Below are 21,681 nucleotides of genomic sequence, written 5' to 3'. Positions count from 1 at the left end.
TTCTTGTAACTATTGACAACTGAGAAAGATCTGGGAGCAGAAAAGGTGGTCTTTCCAATGGAAAAGCACACTATGTCAAACATTCAGCTCTGAAGACAAACACAAAATATACAAGTTGAACTTAACTGATTATTTTTATAAATACATCCTCCATATATATATATATATATTCATATCCATATATTATTTTGCAATAACCATTAATAAAGAGGCCATGAATTTGAGGAAAAAGGGACAGGTTTGGGAAGGAAGAAATAAAGGGAGGAATAGAATTAGAATATTATCTCAAAGATAAAAGAAAAAAATAATAAAATAAAATAATTTTAATAAAATTAAAATAAAAAATAATACATTGTCATTAAATGATAATAACAACTGATATGATAACAACATTGGTGTTAGTTTTTCATAACATTTCATTTAGGGAAAACAATAATACCATCAAATTAAGGCGAAGCACCTTAACCTTTAAAACATTACTTAAGATGAACTTCTATGAACTCATGAGTCATAATTCATATCGAATTTAGACTATTAAAAAACCATAAGAACATATGTAAACTTTAAATGCCATGCATAGGGGGATCAAAATATTTTCTGTAAAAAATACACAAATGCAAACATACATATACTTTCAGAATAGTGTACATTAGGCATATGATTTGTGACAGAAAAAGACCCAGGAGAGGTATGTTCACAAAACTTGCCTTACAGTTCTCAGTATGAATTTAGTTCTCATGTCAATTATCCATGAAGGACAAGAAGAAACTCTGTTAAAAAGTTCTCCAAGGGCCCCCTTCACATCCTTGTTTCTCAGGCTGTAGATGAAGGGGTTCAGCATGGGGCTGATCACAGTGTACATCAATGAAGCAACCATTCTTCTCTGGGAAGACTGGAACACAGAAGAGCTGAAATAAACTCCAAGTCCTGACCCATAGAACAAGGCGACTACACAGAGATGAGACCCACAGGTGGAAAAGGCTTTGTACTTACTCACAGTAGAGGATATTCTTAACAAGGATGAGACAATCTGTGAATAAGACGTAAGAATTCCTGCCATAGGAATCACACCTAGTAGGGAAGTCACCACATACAGAAAGACGTTATTGATGTGGGTGTCAGAGTTGGATACCTTCAGAACTTCAGCCAGTTCACAGAAGAAATGTGGGATTTCAGTGCCTCTAGAGAAGTTCAGTTCATTCATTAACAGAACATGAATTATGGAGACCCAGAAAATGATGATCCAAAACATCAGAACCAGAAGGATACACACCTGAGGGCTCATAATAACAGTGTACTTGAGCGGGTGACAGATTGCTACAAAGCGATCATAGGCCATTAAAGCGAGTAAAAAGTTATCCATTCCAGCAAAAGTATTAAAAAAATATACCTGAGTAAGGCATTCTATGTAGGAGATGTCTTTTCTCTGTGATTTCATGTTCACTAGCATCTTTGGTATTGTGGTTGAGACGAAGCAGATGTCAATAAGGGACAGATTGGAGAGGAAGAAGTACATTGGAATGTGGAGGTGGGAGTCAGACCTGACAGCCAGGATGATAAGCAGGTTCCCGAGCGCCGTGACAAGGTACATGGACAAGAACAGTCCAAAGAGAACAGGCTGCAGTTCAGGATCATCTGAGAGACCCAGGATGAGAAATTCTGCTATCAGTGTGTGGTTCTTTGTTTCCATATATCTTTTGTATCTGCTAGAGATAATTTAAGGATAGTTTTCAAATAATATTCACTGACATGCTCAGAATAACCCTTGGAGGCTTATCTTTCATTCTAACAATGAATGTCATTTCTTAACCAAGTAATTTTCTTCATTATTTAAAAATATGTGTAAATCTTCTTTTTTTTCAAGACAGAGTTTCTCTGGGTAGCCTTGGCTGTCCTGGACTCACTTTGGAGGCTAGTCTGGCTTCAAACTCAGAGAGATCCTCCTGCCTCTGCCTCCCAGAGTGCTGGGATTATAGGCATGCACCACCACACCTCACCTGGCTAATTACTATTGTTTTTAATTAATTCAAATACCTCTCCCCTTTATTATCTAAAACCATTATTAATGGAATTCTTCAATGTGAACTTATATAGATAATTTATTCTTTAACAAATCCTCCAAAATATTTGAAATGATTTAATTTCTTTTACTTTTTAACTGTAATAATTGATTTCTTTTATTAGCTTGATAACATTCACTAAATGAGATTTCTTCACCCTTATTTTCATGAGTTCTTTTCCCTCTGAGACTTTAATTGTTTTCTAACTTCATAATGTTGCAACTATTATGCTTTATGTTTAAAAATACCTTATGAACAATGTATTTCAATGAGTGTTGGTTTTTATTATTACACTATTATTGTTAGTATTAATCACTTTCTTATAATAATTACTTTGGGTACATAAAATTCCAAAAGTAAATGTTGTACTATGATTTACTTAGAATTACTGTGTCAAGTTCCTTAAATATAATTTTGATTCATTCATTGACATCTGTGTAAACTTGAGAAAATTATGAGAACTCTTAAGCTTGTCAGGAATAATAATCATTGAAAATATCCTGTTAAGTGAATCAGCAGAAAATGAAGATAAATTTATTAATATAAACACAATAGATGTTCTTTCTATTTGAAAACCATGAACTATTTAAAGTTAATGAGATTTCCAACCTCCTTTTTTTCAATTAATTGTTTCCAAGTGAATGTCTCTGGGAAAAGAAAGGAGAATGTGGTCTACATAGTTAAGAGTAGGAAACAATAAAGCACACCATCATTATAATAAATCAGGGGGTACATTTCCATATGTCCTTATATGTCCATAAATAGGGGTAGGAATACATTGTTGTATTCCTAATGGTCAAAATATACAATCAATGAATCTGATCACAAATATTGAAATACAATGTAAACCAAATTATAGAAAAAAGAGACTTATCATTTATATATTATCAAAATTTCAGTGATAGAAAGTGTTATTATGAATGCCTGAGAATGTTACTTAACTTGTGACAAAATACCTGCAAAATAATAAAGTAATTCATCTTGTGAGAGTGAGAGAATAAAAATATCATCCTCTCTGAAAAAGGAATGTTTGAGTAGAGACAAAAATATAATAGAAAACCACACACACACACACACACACACACACACAGAGAGAGAGAGAGAGAGAGAGAGAGAGAGAGAGAGAGAGAGAGAGAGAGAGAGGCACACAGGCTGAAAGAACAGTACGTAATTACTCTGTGATGTAGTGATCTGATATTGGTGGGGAATTTGAAAGGCCAGTGAAATAAGAAGCAACGGGTGAGGGCATCAAGGAAAGGTACGAGGTTCATGTACTATCTTCTGCATTTTCTTTATGCCACTGTAACACTGATTAATTCATATTCTTTATTACTCTGACATCCTGATTGTTTTGTCTCATTATTTGTATTTTTGGAGAATTGGATTTTGCCTATTAAATTTTAGGACCTGAATAAATGCAAATGTTAGAAGTGAAGTAAATATTGAAGAGAAATCACATAAAAGAGAAATCTTCCAATATTTTGTATACCTGAATGTAAAAGCACATGAAAGAATAGTGAATTAAAATAAAAATCACCTTACATTTAAAGAGAGTAACACTGGATGAACAGGAAAAGATAAATCTTGAAATGGATTTTGAATAGTTACGAATATAAAACTAGGATGTCTGACAGGACTCTGCAAGTCACACAAAGGAGTGGAGAATAAATAGATTCCTTTCAGAAAAAAATTAAAAAAAAAACCCCAATATTTCAAAGATGGAGAGATGGAAACAGAATAAGATCTGGAAAGTTGAGTCCATTAAAACTGCAGCTCCTTTGAAATACAGAGTTTTGATAATAATACACTACAGGGGCACCTTCTGCTTTGCCCTATTCTAAGAGCCTAGCTCACTACATGCATCCTCTCTGCTTTCAATACCTGCCCCACCGGCCCTGAGCAGAGCATACCAGCTCTTCCAGTATTTGTTACTGAAGCGTTTTCTTCTCAGTTATCCATTCACAGAAGAATCAGATGAGTTCTCACAACACAGATACTGGAAATAGGGAGGAAGGGATGAGAAAGAGCATTATTAAACTGTCATGCGTCCCAGGGCTTGAATTCTCAAAGCTCCTCATTATTTAAGTTGTTCTATTGTCTTTACATTCTCCAAACTCAATCCTTGGGGTACAAAAAAGAAAATTAATAATTGTTAGTCAGTTTTGTGTTTATGTAGTTAATAGCAAGGGGAGATTGATTTATTTTCTCTAAAGAAGAACTGTTTATGTAGATTTGGTTAAAAATCATTCTATGTCCCTAAAGGAAAATGTTAATTCTACAACAAACAATGCAAGGAAATCTGAAAATTTGAAACAATATCCATGTTACCCAAATAATTATTATTTGGGTAATTATTATGTTACTTGGGTAATTATTATATAAATAATGTGTACTCCAAATAAGTATTTTAAAGGAGTACATTAATATTAACAATAATAGTATAATAATGAAAAATATCCCCTTGAAATGTACTGTTAAGTTATTTTAAACACCATACATAATCATAGGAATCAATATAAATTTAGAAAGTATTTAGGGACTCAGAATGAAAAACTTATGAATATTATAGTGGGAAAATCTCATTTAGTGAATATTATTGAGCTAACAGAGGAAATTGTTACAGTTATAAAGAATATGGAACTAAATAGCTTCAAATGTTTTGGGTGGTTTATCAAAGAATGCCAATATAACAAATTTAAGAATATTAGTAGGTTTGAGAAATACTACATCCACAGTATTACAAAGGAAAGTAATGTTCTTTGTATTATAAATTTCCATGGTTTATTTTTCAGTTTTTAAAATTAACCATTTAGTTTGACAGATAACATCATGTCTATATAGTCCATACAATGTCAAATCTAGAGGTATGTTATGTTATTCATAAAAGGAAAGTGAGAATTAACATATTTACAAAGTTACTATTTTATATAAGAATACTACTCATGAGTAATATTTTAGAAATATATTGCTAATTATATTTATGTAGATGTACATACTACTATACATTCCTCTAGTCTAAATGTGATTTTGTCATCTTTGACAAGTGTCTGTCTAATATGACCCTCCAACAGTCCTGGCCACTGATAATCCCCAGAAGGTGCAAATAGCAATGACACCATGTGGGAATTTCCTTACTGTTTTGGTTTATTTCAAGGCACTCCTCCCCACAAACACACACATTTTTTGAAATTCTAATTTTTCTTGTGATTATACCAAACAGATCACTTCATAATACAATAATTTGGTATTTATTAATTTTCTTTGACTTTTTTAAAATTAGAAACCAGTGTTCAGTATGGAACTGGCACACTTGATGGCAAACACCTTAATTCCAGCACATGGGAGGCAGAGGTAGATGGATCTCTGAGTTTGAGGCCAGCTTGGTCTACAGAACAATTTTGAGAACAGCCAGGGCTACATAAACAGAAAACATAAACAAGTAAACAGAAAACAGTGTTCAAGCAATCCCATTACTCCACAGACTTCTAAGTGTTTTTAAATATTTTTGTATTGATGCATTTCGATCTTACATACTGGTAATCTTTACTTTTATATTTCTATTTTTGCACATTAACTCAAGTTCACAGGAAAAGCTTCAACAACATGAGACATTCTACAAGACTGTTTAGCATATAAATTATTGTGGAGTATTAGACTTTTGTACATCCACAATCAAATTGTCTTGGCTGTCTTAGCTTCCTCAAAAGCCAGTTATTTTTCACCACTGTGTGATCTAACATTCTTGTGTTTATAAGATAAATCACTTTGAATGTATTAACAGGTCTTTAGCAATTTCAAGCTGATAAATACTGTTGGTGATAATTTCCAGAGGCTTCTTTTGTTACTGAGAGTTCCATTTGTAATATTATTCTTTTATTTTCTTTACTAAAATCTTTCCTTATTCAATATCTCATTAGTCTACAGTATGGTCTTTCTTAATGCATTCAAGTTATTTTTTTAATCATTAGATTGGAATTCACTGATTTTAAAAATCATTTCATTTTTTGGCACTGCAATAAATATTTTCCTTACGAGTTTGTTCTTAAATAATTATAAACTTGGCATCCTGTCATCTGTGCTCCACTCTCTATCCCAAAGCTCTGGCTGTTTTCCTGGATGCCTGACATCACCAGGGACACCAGGTGAGAGTCTCCCCCAAACTATTGCCTGCCAAGTCTTTTAAAAGTGCACATAGTAGTAGAAAACTTTCTCTTATACCCTTAGCTCCATTTTATATCACACATTGGTGCCTGATATCCTGGAGGCCCACCAACACTAGGGACACCATGTAAGACACACCTCCCAAGTCCTTGCACATTAAATCCCTGAAAGCACACACAACAGTGGTAAACTGTACCCTAGGCTGTGAGCCCCATTTTGCAGGCCACAACTCTACCTGCTTTCCAAGAGGCCACTCAAATACTTTAGGACCCAGGTCATGCTGGTACAAGGGATCCCAGAGACAAAGCTAGCACTCAAACTCTGGGGGCCATGCAGTCTACAAAAATTTCAGTGGAGAAACCATAATGGACCTGAAGATTCACTAGCAGCAGAACCACAAGGAACTAAGGCAAGAAGATAGAGAGAAGAAAAAAATCCTAAGGGGAAAAATTTTGCAAAATACCTATATAACTATGATGAACTCAGAAATCAGAATATAAGTCTATAGTAACCACAAAACATAGATGGTTAGAGACAAGCATAAGAACACGGTAAACCACAGTTTCTTTAACCATTCTTCTACTGATGGACACATAGGCTGTTTCCATGTTCTGGCTATTTTGAATAAGGCTGCTATGAACATGGTTGAGCAAATTTTCTTGTTGCGTGCTGGAGCATCTTCTGGGTATATTCCAAGGAGTGGAATAGCTGGGTCTTGAGGAAGCCCTATTCCCATTTTTCTGAGATAGCACCAGATAGATTTCCAAAGTGGCTGTACTAGTTTGCATTCCCACCAGCAATGAAGGAGTGTTCCTCTCTCCCCACATCCTCACCAGCATGTGGTGTCGCTTGAATTTTTGATCTTAGCCATTCTGATGGGTACATATACAGTATGGAATACTATTCAGCTATTAAAAACAAGGAATTCCCGAAATTTGTGGATAAATGGATTGAGCTAGAAATGATCATAATGAGTGAGTTAACCCAGAAGCAGAAAGACTCAAATGGTATATACTCACTTATATCTGCATTTTAGCCCAAGGGGCATGTCCCATGAAAGCCTTCACTTACCAGGAAACTGAGACAGAGGGGAGGACATTCTAGTGGGACTCTAGATGAGAGAATCATGGGAGAATGGCAAAGTAGAAGGATCCAGAGGGTCCTAGAAACCTACAAGTAGAACATTATGATAGGCAGATTTTGGCCCAGGGGTCCCGCTCAAACTAAGGCACCAGCCAAGGACAATACAGGCGGTAAACCTTAAACCCCTACCCAGATCTAGCCAATGGACAGAACATTCTCTACAGTAGAGTGGAGAGTGGGGTATGACTTTCTCACATACTCTGGTGCCTCACCTTTGACCATGTCCCCTGGAGGGGGAGACCTGGTGGCACTCAGAGGAAGGACAGCAAATTACCAAGAAGAGACTTGATACCCTATGAGCATATACAGGGGGAGGTAATCCCCCTCAGGAACCATCATAGGGGAGGGGAATAAGAGGAAAAGAGGAGGGAGGGAAGAATGGGAGGATACAAGGGATGGGATAACCATTGAGATGTAACAAGAATAAATTAATAATGGAAAAAAAACTATGAAAAAAACATGGTAAACAACAATCAGATCAATATTGTATAATCAGAGCTCAGCTATCCTACTCCAACAAACCTTGGATATCCTAACATAGCTGAAGCACAGGAAAGTGGCCTTAAATCCAATCTTACGAAGATGATAGAGGCCTTTAAAGAGGAAGTGAATAATCCACTTAAAGAAATACAGGAAAATAGAATCAAACAGGTGAAAAAGATGGATAAAAGCAATGAAGAAAATACAAACTGAGAAATCCTGGACATGGAAAACCTAAGTAAGATAATAGGAATTACAGATGTCAGCATTAACCACAGACTACAAGAAATGAAAGAGAGAATCCCAGATTCTCTTGTAGAGATACAAGAAATTGATACATTAGTCAAATAATAATTTAAATCTAAAAATCTCACGCAAAACATCCAGGAAATCTAGGACATAATGAAATCTTCAACAAATGGTGCTGGCCAAACTAAATTTCTACATTTGGAAGAATGCAAATAGATCCATGTTTATCACCCCACAGAAAATTCAGGTGCAAGTGCATCAAAGGCTTCAACATAAAACATAAAACTGAACCTGATAGAAGGTAAAATGAGGAATAACAATGGACACATTGGTAGAACAGACAGTGCATAAGACTGATAGTGCATACACTAATATACAAAATTAGTAAGTGGGACTTCATGAAACTCAAAAGCTTTTGTAAAACAAATGAATGCCATTACCCCCCTCCCATTGGATAAATCACCAGGTTACTGAATGGGGAAAAATGAGATGCTTGAAAACTCTAAATCCAATAGAGGAATAATATCCATATATAGAAATAACTCAAGAAATTAAGATATAAAAACCCAAATAATCCAATTAAAAACTTGGGTACAAATCTAAAAAGGGAATTTTCATTGGAGGAATCTCAAACAGCTGAGAAATATTTAAAATTATTCAATATACTTAGCCATCAGACATATGCAAATCAAAACCATTTAAATAATTTATCTTACACCTGTCAAATTGGCTCACAACAACAACAAAAATGACAGCTCCTGCTGGTAAGAATGTGAAGCAAGGATAATAGTCATCCATTGCTCACGGGAGTGAAAACTTGTAAAGTTAATATGGAAATCAATATGGAGGTTTCTCAGAAAATTGAGAATTGATCTACTTCAAGATCCAGCTATAGTACTTTTGAGCATACAGCCAAAGGATGCTTCATTCTACTAAAAGGATACTTGCTTAACTATGTTCATTGCAGCCTTTTAAATAATAGCCACAAATGGGAAACAACCTATGTGTCTTCAAGCAAAGAACAATGTGGTACATTGACACTATGGAGTATTACTCAGGTGTTAAAAATGATGTCATGAAATTTGTAAGCAAATGGATACAATTAGAAAACATCATCCTGAGTATGACAACCGATATGTAGAAAGACAAATATGATGTAATTCACATTTAAGTTGATATTATCTATTAAGTAAACGATAATAAAGGTAAAATCCACATACTCAGAGAGGTTCGGTAAAGAGGGAGATTAAAGGGGGTACTCATGGGTCTCACTGGGAAAGAGAGATTGAGTAGATTTTGCAGGTTGACTGGGGGCAGGTGGGATGCGAGCAGGATGGATCATTTGTTGGTGAGGGGTGAAGGGGGAGAGTGTGAGAAGACAACTGAAACTGTAGGATCTTGAGTGGTTGTGTGGAAACCGAATGCAGTGGAAACTTCCTAGAGTCTAGGAGGATGCCCCTAGTGAGTACTCCTAGTGACCAAGTATATGGAGTCTGAACTGGCCATCTTTTTAATCATACAGAACTTCCAAAGTAGACTCAGAGTTGCACTTGGTAGAGTTGTTGGCCAAGGGCATCCATGGAGATTCCCAAACAATTCAGGCTCATTGAAGGACAGAGGGTAACTCTTAAAAAAACTGACAGCATGACCTCATTTCTGAGAGCGATGTCCACACAGGTCATTAAACATGAAGAGGTCAAACTGGTGTCTGCATGGACCCTTCACAGCTGTATTCTAGCCTCCTTGGTATAGCAATGCACTTTGTAGGGTACTGAAAGAGTAGGGACGCCAACCCACCCACAAAACCTGTGACCTACAAACTGTCCTTCATGCAAAATGTGCTGGGGAAATGGTGGTGCAGAATTTATGGGAACGACCAATTAATATCTGGTTTTACTTGAGGCCCAGACCGTGAAAGGGAGCCCATGCCAGCCCATGTTCCCAAGCTTAGGAGCCTGTAGAAAAGGGGAGGAAGGATTGCAGCAGTCAGAAGGAATGAAGGAACATGGCACACTCATTCAACTGCAAAGGACTCATATGGGATGACAGTGGGAGAGTATCTCTGAATTTTTTGCCTACTCTTTGAACACTTTTCCTTCTACAGGGCTGCCTTGTCCAACCTTAACATGAGGGCTTTTGCCTTAGCTTATTTTATTTTGTTATGTCATGTTTGGTTGTTGTTTCTAGGAGGCCTGCTCCTCTCAGAAGGGAAAGAGAGGAGGAGTGGATCTAGGTGAGGAGAAGGGGAGGTCTGGGAGTACTGGAAGGATGGGAAACTGGGTTCAGGATATACGTATGAGAGAAGAATATATTTTCAATACAAAATAAATAAATACAGGTTTAGAATTAAATGACTCTCTGAATCCCCATGGGGCTCTTCATGACTTAAAAAGTTTTATAATCATGTTTGTTTTTAATTTACATATTAATTTTATATCCTAATCATAGCCCCTCCCTCCTTTCCTCCTGGTTTTCTCACTCCCAACCTCCTTCCATCCTCCCCCTCTCCTCCTCTCCAAACAGGGATCTACCCACCAACCCACTTCAGCACATCAAGTCATGTCAGGACTGAGTTTATCCTCATCCACTGAGGCCAAAAAAGGCAGCCTTGCGAGAGAGAAGTGGTGAAAGCAGGCAAGAGTCCATGCCATAAACAACACCTACTAAACTTACTAGGGAACCCACGAGAAGATTAAACTGTCAACTGATTGCACATGTGTAGCGGGGGGCGGGGGGCAGGTCCAGTCCATGCATGCTTCTTGGTTGGTGCCTCTGTCTCCACAAGCCCCGATGGATCTAGGTTAGTTGACTGTTGGTCCTCTTCTGGCATATTTATCCCCTCCAGGTCCTTTCAACACCCCCATACACACACACACACACACACACACACACACACACACACACACACACCCATACACACACACACACACACACACACACACACACACACACACACACACTCTTCCATAGGATTCCCTGAGCTCTGCCTAATGCTTGGCTACGAATCTCAACTATGTGTTTTGTTTTGAGAAAAGGCTTTTGCATAGAGAATATGCCAAACTGTATGCACTCCCAGCATACTCAGGAAATCAAGTTTATTCCTTCTCAAGGCTCTGATGGAGTTGAAGTCCAGATAGTTTAGTTTTACAATAAAGCTTAGTTATTTAGGGATTAAGATGTTTTTAGGTCTAGATAGATGTTTTAAGTTGATAATGACAAGATGTGATGGAGATTGATTTGCACTCAGAATTTTAGATGCACTAAGATAGGAAAGATGTTTTCTTCAAGGCTGTCAAATACAAATAGACAAAACAATAAGGATGTAACATTCATATAATTCTTGATTGTGTCATGGTTCTTTTACAATAAGTAATCTATTGTATATATGTGTAATAATATAAATGTATATGTGAAAAATTAAAAATGTTAAATTAAAAATAAAAAAGTAAATGATTCTGCTACAAAGACCCATTTCCCTATAGCCATAGTATCCTTGATTAATACCAATGTTACAGTCTGAATCTGAAATGACCCATAGGCTCATGTATTTGAACACTTATGCCCAAATGATTCTTACTACCTTTATGTAGTATGTTCTGGGTGGCAAGGACCATTGGACCTGGACCTCTGAGGGTTATTGCCTTACCCTAATATTCTCTCCCCCTCCCCTCTCTCTCTCTCTCTCGTGTGTGTGTGTGTGTGTGTGTGTGTGTGTGTGTGTGTGTGTGTGTGTATTTATACATGTATGTACACATAAGGGCATGTAATCACTAATCACTGTAGAGGCCAGAAGAGGATGCCTGATTTCTTGGAGATGGAGATACAGGTGGGTATGAGTTGCCTATCATGGGTGCTTGGAACTGAACTCAAGTATTTACAAGAGCATTATGCATTTTTAAACATCTGAGTCATCTCTCTAGCCCATCATTATTTATTTCTTTATCTACCAGGAAGTAAGCAGCTGATATCTAACACTCACACCATCATAGATTCACTATTATGAAGGTATCGTAGTTATGGTTTCTACTAATGTGACAAAGGGCAACTTAGGGAGGAAAGGATTTAATTTTACAAACACTTGTTTTATCATAGTTCATTATCAGAAGAGGCAGATCAGAAACTCAAACAGGGCAGATATCTGGAGGTAGAGTGGATGCAGAGGTCAAAGAAGAGTATTGCTTACTGGTTTGCTCCTCAGGGATTGCTCAGCCTGCTTTGTTTTTAGGACCTTAGACTATCAACCAAGATGTAGACTCACCCAAAATCAACAGAGCCCTCTCAAATTAATCACTAATTAAGAAAGTGTTCTATAGTCTTGCCTGGAGTCCAAACTTAGGGAGGCATTTATCAACTGAATTTCCCTTTTCTCAGATAACAACAGGTTGTGTCAAGTTTATGTGAAAACATCCTATCAAATAACCTGACATCTCCTGTCCCCAAATCAAAAGTAATTCTATATCCCTGAAAATGCTTCTGTCATAGATTTTGTAACAAAAGCAAGAAAAGTAATCACTAGAAGACTAAAATAGATATATCTGCCTTATGGAATGTATCTTAAGTATTGGATATGAAAATAACAAGACGATAAACAAGAGAAGAAATCACAGTAAAAGTTGTGTAAAATAATGCTATTGGAAACAAGCATCAGGTAAATTAATGTAATAATAAGAATCTTAGGGGTGATGAAGCTGCTGTTATCCCTGTGTTAAGATTGTTCCATTTGAACAACAACTGTAGCTCTTTGGAAATAAATTGCAGTATACAGGTTGCAACATTTATATGGACTTGGACATGGCAAATATCTAGTCACTCACAGTCTATTAACCTATTTTTTTAGTTGTCTCTTGTGGAAGGAATGTGACCTTGTCTTAGGCTGGGCCCAAGGTGAAAGTAGTCCCCATTGAGACCCCACTGAGATCCCACTGAGATAAAGATCTTAGACAGACTCAGAGAAGGAGAGAGAGAGAGAGAGAGAGAGAGAGAGAGAGAGAGAGAGAGAGAGAGAGAGAGAGAGGGAGGGAGGGAGGGAGGGAGGGAGGGAGGGAGGGAGGGAGGGAGGGTGGGAGAGGAAGTTTCAGGTCAAAACAAAAGACAGGCTCCTGCCACTCCACCTGGGGTATAGTGTTGCAGAAAGGATTATTGATTAGGAGAAAAAGGACATTGGGGAACCAGAATGAGAGAGATCAGAGGTTCCTGACCACAGCATGGGGAGCAGCAGAGGAGAAGAGACTGGAGCTCAGGTGAGGAGTGTGCACACTTCTTCTGTCGAGTATAGGAGAAACCCAGAGATTATGCCAAGGAATTTGTCCCATGGAACTGATACCCATAAGTTTTCATTTTTGTTCTCCCAAATCTTTTTTCTCTCTTGTTTAGGATAGTTGGGTTGTAAGAAAGATACCTTTGTTTAATAAATTCATAATAAAGTTTAATTGTTAAGGAACCAGAACCTACAGTCTCCCTTACCAAAATGAACTGAAAGACAAAGAGAGAAGATTCAAATTAATAAAATTGGAGACAAAAAGAATGACATTATAACAGACACTGAAGGGGTTTAGAACCATAGGACACCATTAAAAAAACTTTATTCACCAAATAAGAACATCTAAAATTAATTAATTAATTTCTTAATATGTATGACACACCAATGTTAAATTTAGATAAAATAAGTAATTTAAACAACAATATTTAGAGACTTCTTAGAGAATTAGTAGCAGTAATTAGTATAATTCTTAGAGAAACAGTAGCAATAAATAATAGTCTCCTAATAAAAATGTTTCAGGGCCAAATGAATTCAATGCAGATTTCTACCAATTCTTCAAAGTATTAACACCATACTCCTCAAATTACTTTACAAAATAGAAACGGAAGGGCCATTTCTTAATTTGTTTTATAAGGACACTGTTACATTTATGTCAAAACTACAGAAATACCCAAAAAAGATAATTATAAAGCAATATCTCCCATGAAATAGTTGCAAAGATTCTCAATAAAATAGTTCCAAACCAAGTTCAAGAACATATCATAAAGACAGTCCACCATCATCATGTAGACTCCATCCTAGAGATGCAGGAGTGGCTTAACATATATAAATTGATAAATATTATCTATCACATAAACAGACTGAGAGATAAATCTCAAAATCATTTCGTTCAATGTAGAAACTTTGACAAAGTCCAATATCTCTTCATGATAAAAGCCCTGGAAAGTCTAAGGACATAAACACAAAAGAATATATTTTCTTCTCAGCACAACATTAAACCTTCACCAAAACATAGCCATGTATTTGGTCACAAAGCAAACCTCAACCAATATAAAAAAATTTATGGACCCATTTTTCTTTATCATATAACCCTGGATTAAAGTTGGACTTCAACAACAGCAGAAATAGAAAAATATAGATATAAAAAAGCCAACACACTCACAGAAACTGACCCTGTTCAATGATCACTGGGTCAGGGAAGAAATAAAGAAACTAAATACTGGGCTAACTCACTCAGGATGATCATTTCTAGTTCTATCCATTTGCCTACAAATTTCAAGATTTCCTTGTTTTTAATAGCTGAGTAGTATCTCAGAGTGTAAATGTACCACAGTTTCTTCATCCATTCTTTGAGGGACATCTAGGTTGTTTCCAGAGTCTGACTATTAGAAATAAGGCTGCTTTGAACATAGTTGAACAAATGTCCTTGTTGTGTGGTGGAGCATCTTTCGGTACACTCCAAGGAGCAGAATAGGTGGGTCTTGAGGTAGCCCCATTCCCAATTTTTGAGAAAGTGCCAGATTGATTTCCAAAGTCATTGTACACATTTTCATTCCCACCAGCAATGAAGGAGTGTTCACTTTCTCCACATCTTTGCCAGCATGTTCTGTCACTTGAGTTTTTTAATCTTAGCATAGACTCCCTATTCAGATCTAGCCAATGGACAGCACATAGTTGTGTGGAGAGCAGGGACTGACTATGATATCAACTCTGGTGACCCCTATTTAACCACTTCCCCTTGGTGAGTAGGCCTGGTGGCACTCAGAGGAAGGGGAAGCAGGTTATCCAGATGAGACTTGATAGGCTGTGATCATATGGTGGGGAAGGAGGCCCCTTTCTTTCACAGGCCTAAGGGAGGGGAATAGGGTGAAAGAGGGAGGGAGGGGGGAATGGGAAGATACAAGCAAGGGGATAATAATCAGGATGTAATCTGAATAAATGATTTAAATAAAAAATTATAAAAAATAAAGACTTCTTAAAAGTCAATGAAAACAAAGGCACAGCATATCCAAACTTATGGGACACCGTGAAGGCTGTGCTAAAAGGAAAGTTTACAGCACTAAGTGCCTTCATAAAGAAATTGGAGAGATCCCATACTAGCAATTTAACAGCTCACTTTAATGTTTTAGAAAAAAAGAAGCAAACACATCCAAGAGGGGTAAATAGAAGGAAATAAATTTAGGTCCAAAATCAATAAATTAGAAAAAAGAAAGAAATACAAAGAATTAAAAAAACAAAACAAAACAAAACAACTAGGAGCTGTTTCTTTAAGAAAATCAACTAGATAGACAGACCCTTTGTTAAACTAACAAAAAGGAAGAGAAAGTATGCAAATTAACAAAACCAGAAAGTAAACGGGGAACATAGCAGAACATACTGAAGAAGTAAAAAAAATCATTAAATTTGTATTTAAAAAGCCTGTATTTCACAAATTTCTAAAATATAAAACAAATGAACATTTTTGTAATATTTTACTTACCAAAGTTAAATAAAAACATTTAAACAGTCTTATATCTCCTAAGGAAATAGAAATACTCATCAAAATTCTCCAAAACAAACAAACAAACAACCTCAAATGGTTTTAGCACAGATTTCTACCAGACTTTCAAGAAGAGCTAATACTAATACTCCCCAAATTATTCCACAAAAAAAGAAATAAAAGAATCATTGCCAAACTCATTCTATGAGGCCCCAGTCACTCTGATACCTAAATAACAAAAAGAGTAAACAAAGAGAATTTTAGAATAACTTCACCCATAAATGTCAATGCAAAAATACTAAATAACATATTCACAAAAATATCCAACAAAAGTTAATGATCAATAGGCTTCATTCTAGGGAATTAGGGATGAGTCAACATACAATAATCCAACAATGTAATCTACCATAAAACAAACTGAAAAAAAATCACATGATTATCTCATTAGATGCAGAAAAAGCCTTTGTCAAAACCAAACACTCCTTCATTATAATGTCTTGAAGAGATCAGGGCCCATAGGTAAACACAGTAAAGCCAATAGCTAAGATCAAATTATATGAAGAAAAGCTGAAAGCAATTCCACCAAAATTAGGGATACAAGAAGACTGACAGTCTCTCCATATCTCTTTAATATAGTACCTAATGTTCTAGCTAGGGCAATAAGACAACTAAAGGAGATTAAGGGGATACAAATTGGAAAGGAAGAAGTCAAAGTATCACTATTCACAGATGATGTGATAGTATACATGAGTGACAAGAAAAATTCCCTCAGAGAGCTCCTGTAGCTGATACCCACCTTCAGAAAAGTGGCTGGTTACAAGACTGATTTTAAAAAATCACAAGCACCCCTGTATATAAATGACAAATGGGCTGAGAAAGAAACTACAGAGACTACACCCATCACAATAGCACAATAACATAAAATATCTTGGTGTCACTCTAACCTAGCAACTCTAACCCATATCACAAGAACTTCAACACTCTGAAGAAAGAAAATGATGATGATGTCAGAAGATGGGAAGATACCATGCTCATGCATCTTAGATTTAACATAGTAAAATGGCCATCTTACCAAAAGCAATCTACAAATACAATGCAATCCCTATCAACACACAAACATAATTTTTTTACAGCCCTTTAAAAAATAATTCTAAACTTCATATGGAAAAACAAAAAAACCCAGAATAGCTAAAACAATGATATACAATAAAAGAACTTCTGGACATATCATCATCCCTGATGCCAAACTATAATACAGAATAATAGTAATACTAACTTTATAGTACTGGCATAGAAATAGACTGTTGGATCAATGGAATCAAATCAAAGGCCCAGAAATAAACCCACACACCTACAGACACTTGATTTTTTGACAAAGGAGCCAAAGCCATACAATGAAAAAAGACAACATCTTCAATAAATGTTACTAGTCTAACTGGAAGTTTACATGTGGAAAAACATAAATAGAACCATATTTATCACCCTGCACAAAACTCATGTCCAAGTAGATCCAATTTTTAAAATGGGGTATATAGCTAAAGAGAGAATTCTCAACAGAGGATTTTGTTTAAAGATGTGTTCAATTTCCTTAGTCATCAGGGAAATGCAAATTAAAATGCCTCTGAGATTCTGCTTTACACCTAACAGAATGACTAAGACCAAAACCTCAAATGACAACACGTGCTAGCAAGGATGTGGGGTAAGGGAAACACTCCTACATTGCTGGTGGAAGTGCAAACTTGTACAACCACTGTAGAAATCAACCTGGAGGTTTTTCAGAAAATTGAGCATACCTCTACCTCAGGGCAGAGCTATACCACTCTGCCATATACATGAAAGATGATCCACCATGCCACAAGGACATTTGCTGTACTATGTTCATGGCTGCCTTTTAATAATAACCATAATTTGGAAACAACCTAGATGTCCCTCTGTCAAAGACTGGATAAGAAAACTGTGGTACATTTATATAATGGAATACTAAACAGCTATTAAAAATTACGAAATTTACAGCAAAATGGACAGAATTATAGATCATAAGCAGATTTTCGCAATATATTACAAGATAAACACAATACAGTATATAGTCCCAAAGAAGACAAGAAACAAGGAGGACTCAAAGGAAGATGCTTAAATCTCACTCAGAAGGGGAAAAATAGACAGCAGCAGTGGATGATTAGGGGAAACAGGATAGGAGAGAGATGGTGCAAAGAGACATGAGGACGGAGATCAGACCTGGCCTGGGCAGGGGCAGGAGAACAGAAAGCCTGGAGTGAAAAGAGAATCTGTGTGTGGGATGTCTCTGTGACAAGCTGGAGACCTAAGTCAGGGTAGACTTCTGGGAGGATGTAAGGGGACTCCATCTGAGACTCCTAGTAGCAAGGCCTATGGAGACTGAAGAGGACACTCTTTATCTAGTCAAGAATCCTAGTAGAGGAGGAGGCCATCAAGCCACCCACAAAAACTTTGACCCCAAATTAACCGGCCTACAAGAAGTGCAGGCGTAGAACTTGGAAACAACCTACGTGTCCCTCTATAGAAGAATGGATAAAGAAACTGTGGTACATTTACACTATGGAATACTACTCAGCTATTAAAAACAAGGAATTTCCAAAATTTGTGGACAAATGGATTGAACTAGAAATTGTCATAATGAGTGAGTTCACACAGAAGCAAAAAGAGCTAAATGGTATATACTCACTTATATCGAGACACTAGTCCAAGGTGTACGTCCCCATGAAAAACTGTACCTACCAGAATAGTGGGTAAGAGGGGAGGACATCCTATTGAAACTTTAGGTGTGAGAAGCCTGGGAGAAAGAGGAAATGGAAGGATCCAGTGGGTCCTGGAAAAGTACAGGCGAGTCTGGGCCCTGGGGCCCTCCGCAAACTGTGGCAACAGCCAAGGAAAAAATAGGCAGTAAAAACCTTGAACCCCTACCCGGACTAGCCGATGGACATTCTCCACTGTTGAGTGGAGAAGGAGATCTAACTTTCACACAAACTCTGGTGCCCCATATTTGAACATGTCCCTTGGACGGAGATGCCTGGTGGCACTCAGAGGAAAGATAAGAGGTCACCAAGGAGAGACTTGATACCGTATGAGCATATTCAGGGGGAGGAGGTCCCCCTCAGACACAGACTTAGGGGAGGGGAGGGGAGTAGGGGGAAGTGGGAGGAAGGGAGGAATGGGAGGATACATGGGATGGGCTAACAACTGAGATGTAATATGTATAAATTAATAAAAATGTATTTAAAAAAAAAAAGAAGTGCAGGCGTAAAGTAGAGATTGAGGGAATTGTCTAACTCGTGCCTTACCCAACCCAGGACGCATCCTATGGGAGAGCCAACCCCTTACACTATTAATGGTACTCTTCTACGCCTGTAGACAGGAGCCTAGAAGAATTGCCTTCTGAGAGGCTCTACCCAGCAGTGGTTGGAAACATGCTGAGACACAGTGAAAAATTGGCGATGTGTAGGGAGTCTTATGGAAAAGTGGGGGCAGGGAATAAAAGGATCTGGAGGTGACAGTATCCCCACAAGAAGAACAACAGAGCCAACTAACCAGGGACCGACCAGAGGGGCTTGTGGAGAGTGAAGCATCAATCAAGGACCATGCATGGACTGGACCAAGGCCCTCTCTGCTCCACAGATGAGCAGCTCAGGCTTCATGTGGATCCTCTAGTAAGGCTAGTGCAAACTGTCCCTGATATGGACTCTGTTGCCTTTGTTTTGGTCACCTCCCGTTGTGGGATTGCCTTGACAGTCACAGGGGAGGAAGACATGCTCAGTCCTTATGCAACTTGAAGAGCCAGGGTGGGTGTGTGGCTCAGCTTCTCTGAAGACTAGGGGAAGGGGGAAGGGTGAAGAGGGAGGGAGGTTTAGTCTGGAGGAGAGGAGGGGGAGGGCTGTGATCAGGATATAAAGTGGCCAAATTAATTTATTAAAAAGAAAATGTTATGATGTAATCGACTCATGTACAATGCAAAATACTGATAGAATATAATAATATAACTTCATTCACAAAATTTCAGCATTTATTAAGATAAAAGCAAATTTGCATACTTCGTATTTAGAGGTAGGTTTTATAGATTTTAATAAGCAAAAAAAATCATGACTGAAAACATTACAAATCAGAATATATAACTTTCTCGTTGTTTTTCAGACTTGATCATCATTTTGAGTTAGTAGCCATCACTGCACGAGTATATGAGTTACATAAATACATAGCAAAAATGGGGAGGAGAACATTCAACACCACTTCAGAAATTGTTGCCAATTCTGCATTAATATCCAGTCACAAAATTTTAGTGATTTAAATTTTTCTTTACTTTAGAGAAGTGTGGGGAACGGTCATCCTAGACCCCCGAGCTCATGGTAAGAGTTACACCATTCCGACTAGAAACTACTTTTTCCAGTAAGACTACTGGTAAGATCAGGTAAAGGCCAGCTGCCTGCGAGGCCACTCTGTTCCGGGAACAGCAGTCCCGGGAGCTGTTTGCTTGACTAACCAGACCTTTTACAACTTCTCACATTCTGGAACTTTTCCTCCTTCTGTGGTTAGAGCAACTGTAAAAGTAGATAACTTCTGGAACATTTTATAGTTGGGTATCCGTAGCGACCTCGCTTACGCAAATACCCCTGCCCCAGTAACTACCCATAAAAGCTCTGTGAGGATTTTCAATAAACGAGACTTGATCAGAAACCTGTCTTGTCTACATTTCTTGTGCCTCTCCTTGTCTCCCTTCCCCTCCATTTCTAGGGTCTCCCGTTGACTGTCCTGCGGGTCAGGAAAGAGAAGTTCAAACATGTATACAATGAAATATAAGCATATAAAGTTCTGATTTTCATTTTTAAAAATTAACTTATTCATATTACATCTCAGTTGTTATCCCATCCCTTGCATCCTCCCGTTCCTCCCTCCCTCCCGCTTTCACCCTATTCCCCTCCTCTATGTCTGTGACTGAGGGAGACCTCCTCCCCCTGTATATGCTCATAGGGTATCAAGTCTCTTCTTGGTAGCCTGCTATACTTCCTCTGAGTGCCACTGGCCCTCCCCATCCAGGAGACATGGTCAAATATGAGGCACCAGAGTTCCTGTGAAAGTCAGTCCCTGATCTCCACTCAACTATGGAGAATGTCCTGTCCATGGGCTAGATCTGGGTAGGGATTAGATGTTCTTGGTTGGTGCCGTAGTTTGAGCAGAACCCCTGGGCCCAGATCTACCCGTCGTAAAGTTCTGATTTTCACATGACCCCTACCATCTCTCTCTGTCTTTCATTATATGTTCTCCACCCAATCTCATAACTATATTCTAATAGTCCACTGAGTTCCATATTCAAGTTTGGGGCAAATTGTAGAGCATGAAAATACTATCAGTGGCCAGATGATGAAATGGAATGATTCTCTGTTCTTAAAAAAAATTACATACTGCAAATATCTGCTCTATGAAACTGAAGTCAGGAACACAAACATCAAATTTGCATAACACAGACAAAAATATATATATTATACTTATATGATGATGAATTATGTTAGGAAAATATTGAAAAATTTTACTTTCTGTAACTAAACCACTATGTTTCCACGTGTTCATATAGTAAAAGCATAATGATTTAAAACAAATTGAGTTCAATCCAAAGTATTTCTGGCTGCACTTTTTTGTGTTTTATTGTATAAAAATGTGCAGTGCTAATTTTTAATGTTATATTTTTAGAAACAATGTCACAGTGAAGCTATAACATGTAACTTGGATAGGCATAGCAAGATACACTCTGATTCACTATATGTATGCATTAATTTTTGATGATTTTCCTCTCCAAAAATTTAGAATTGTTACATTTTCATGAT

General features: G+C 37.3%; 2 protein-coding genes across 2 annotated transcripts in view; both read right to left on the bottom strand.

The window, feature by feature from the left end:
* The window catches only part of LOC311597496 (olfactory receptor 7D4-like), a gene marked incomplete at both ends in the record, with an annotated part of 336,911 nt that overhangs the window by 211,977 nt on the left and 103,253 nt on the right, over nucleotides 1–21,681 (bottom strand). The window lies entirely within an intron of this gene.
* LOC311598217 (olfactory receptor 7D11) lies at nucleotides 695–1,690 on the bottom strand (the record flags this gene model as incomplete). Its single annotated transcript, XM_084783231.1, has 1 exon — nucleotides 695–1,690. The coding sequence occupies one exon, from the start codon at nucleotides 1,688–1,690 to the stop codon at nucleotides 695–697; it is 996 nt and encodes a 331-aa protein (XP_084639357.1).

This window comes from Acomys minous (assembly GCF_964271855.1).
Source record: "Acomys minous genome assembly, chromosome: 5".
NCBI lineage: Eukaryota > Metazoa > Chordata > Mammalia > Rodentia > Muridae > Acomys > Acomys minous.
Note: the sequence above shows the minus strand (reverse complement) of the source record. Positions and strands in the feature narration are given on the sequence as shown.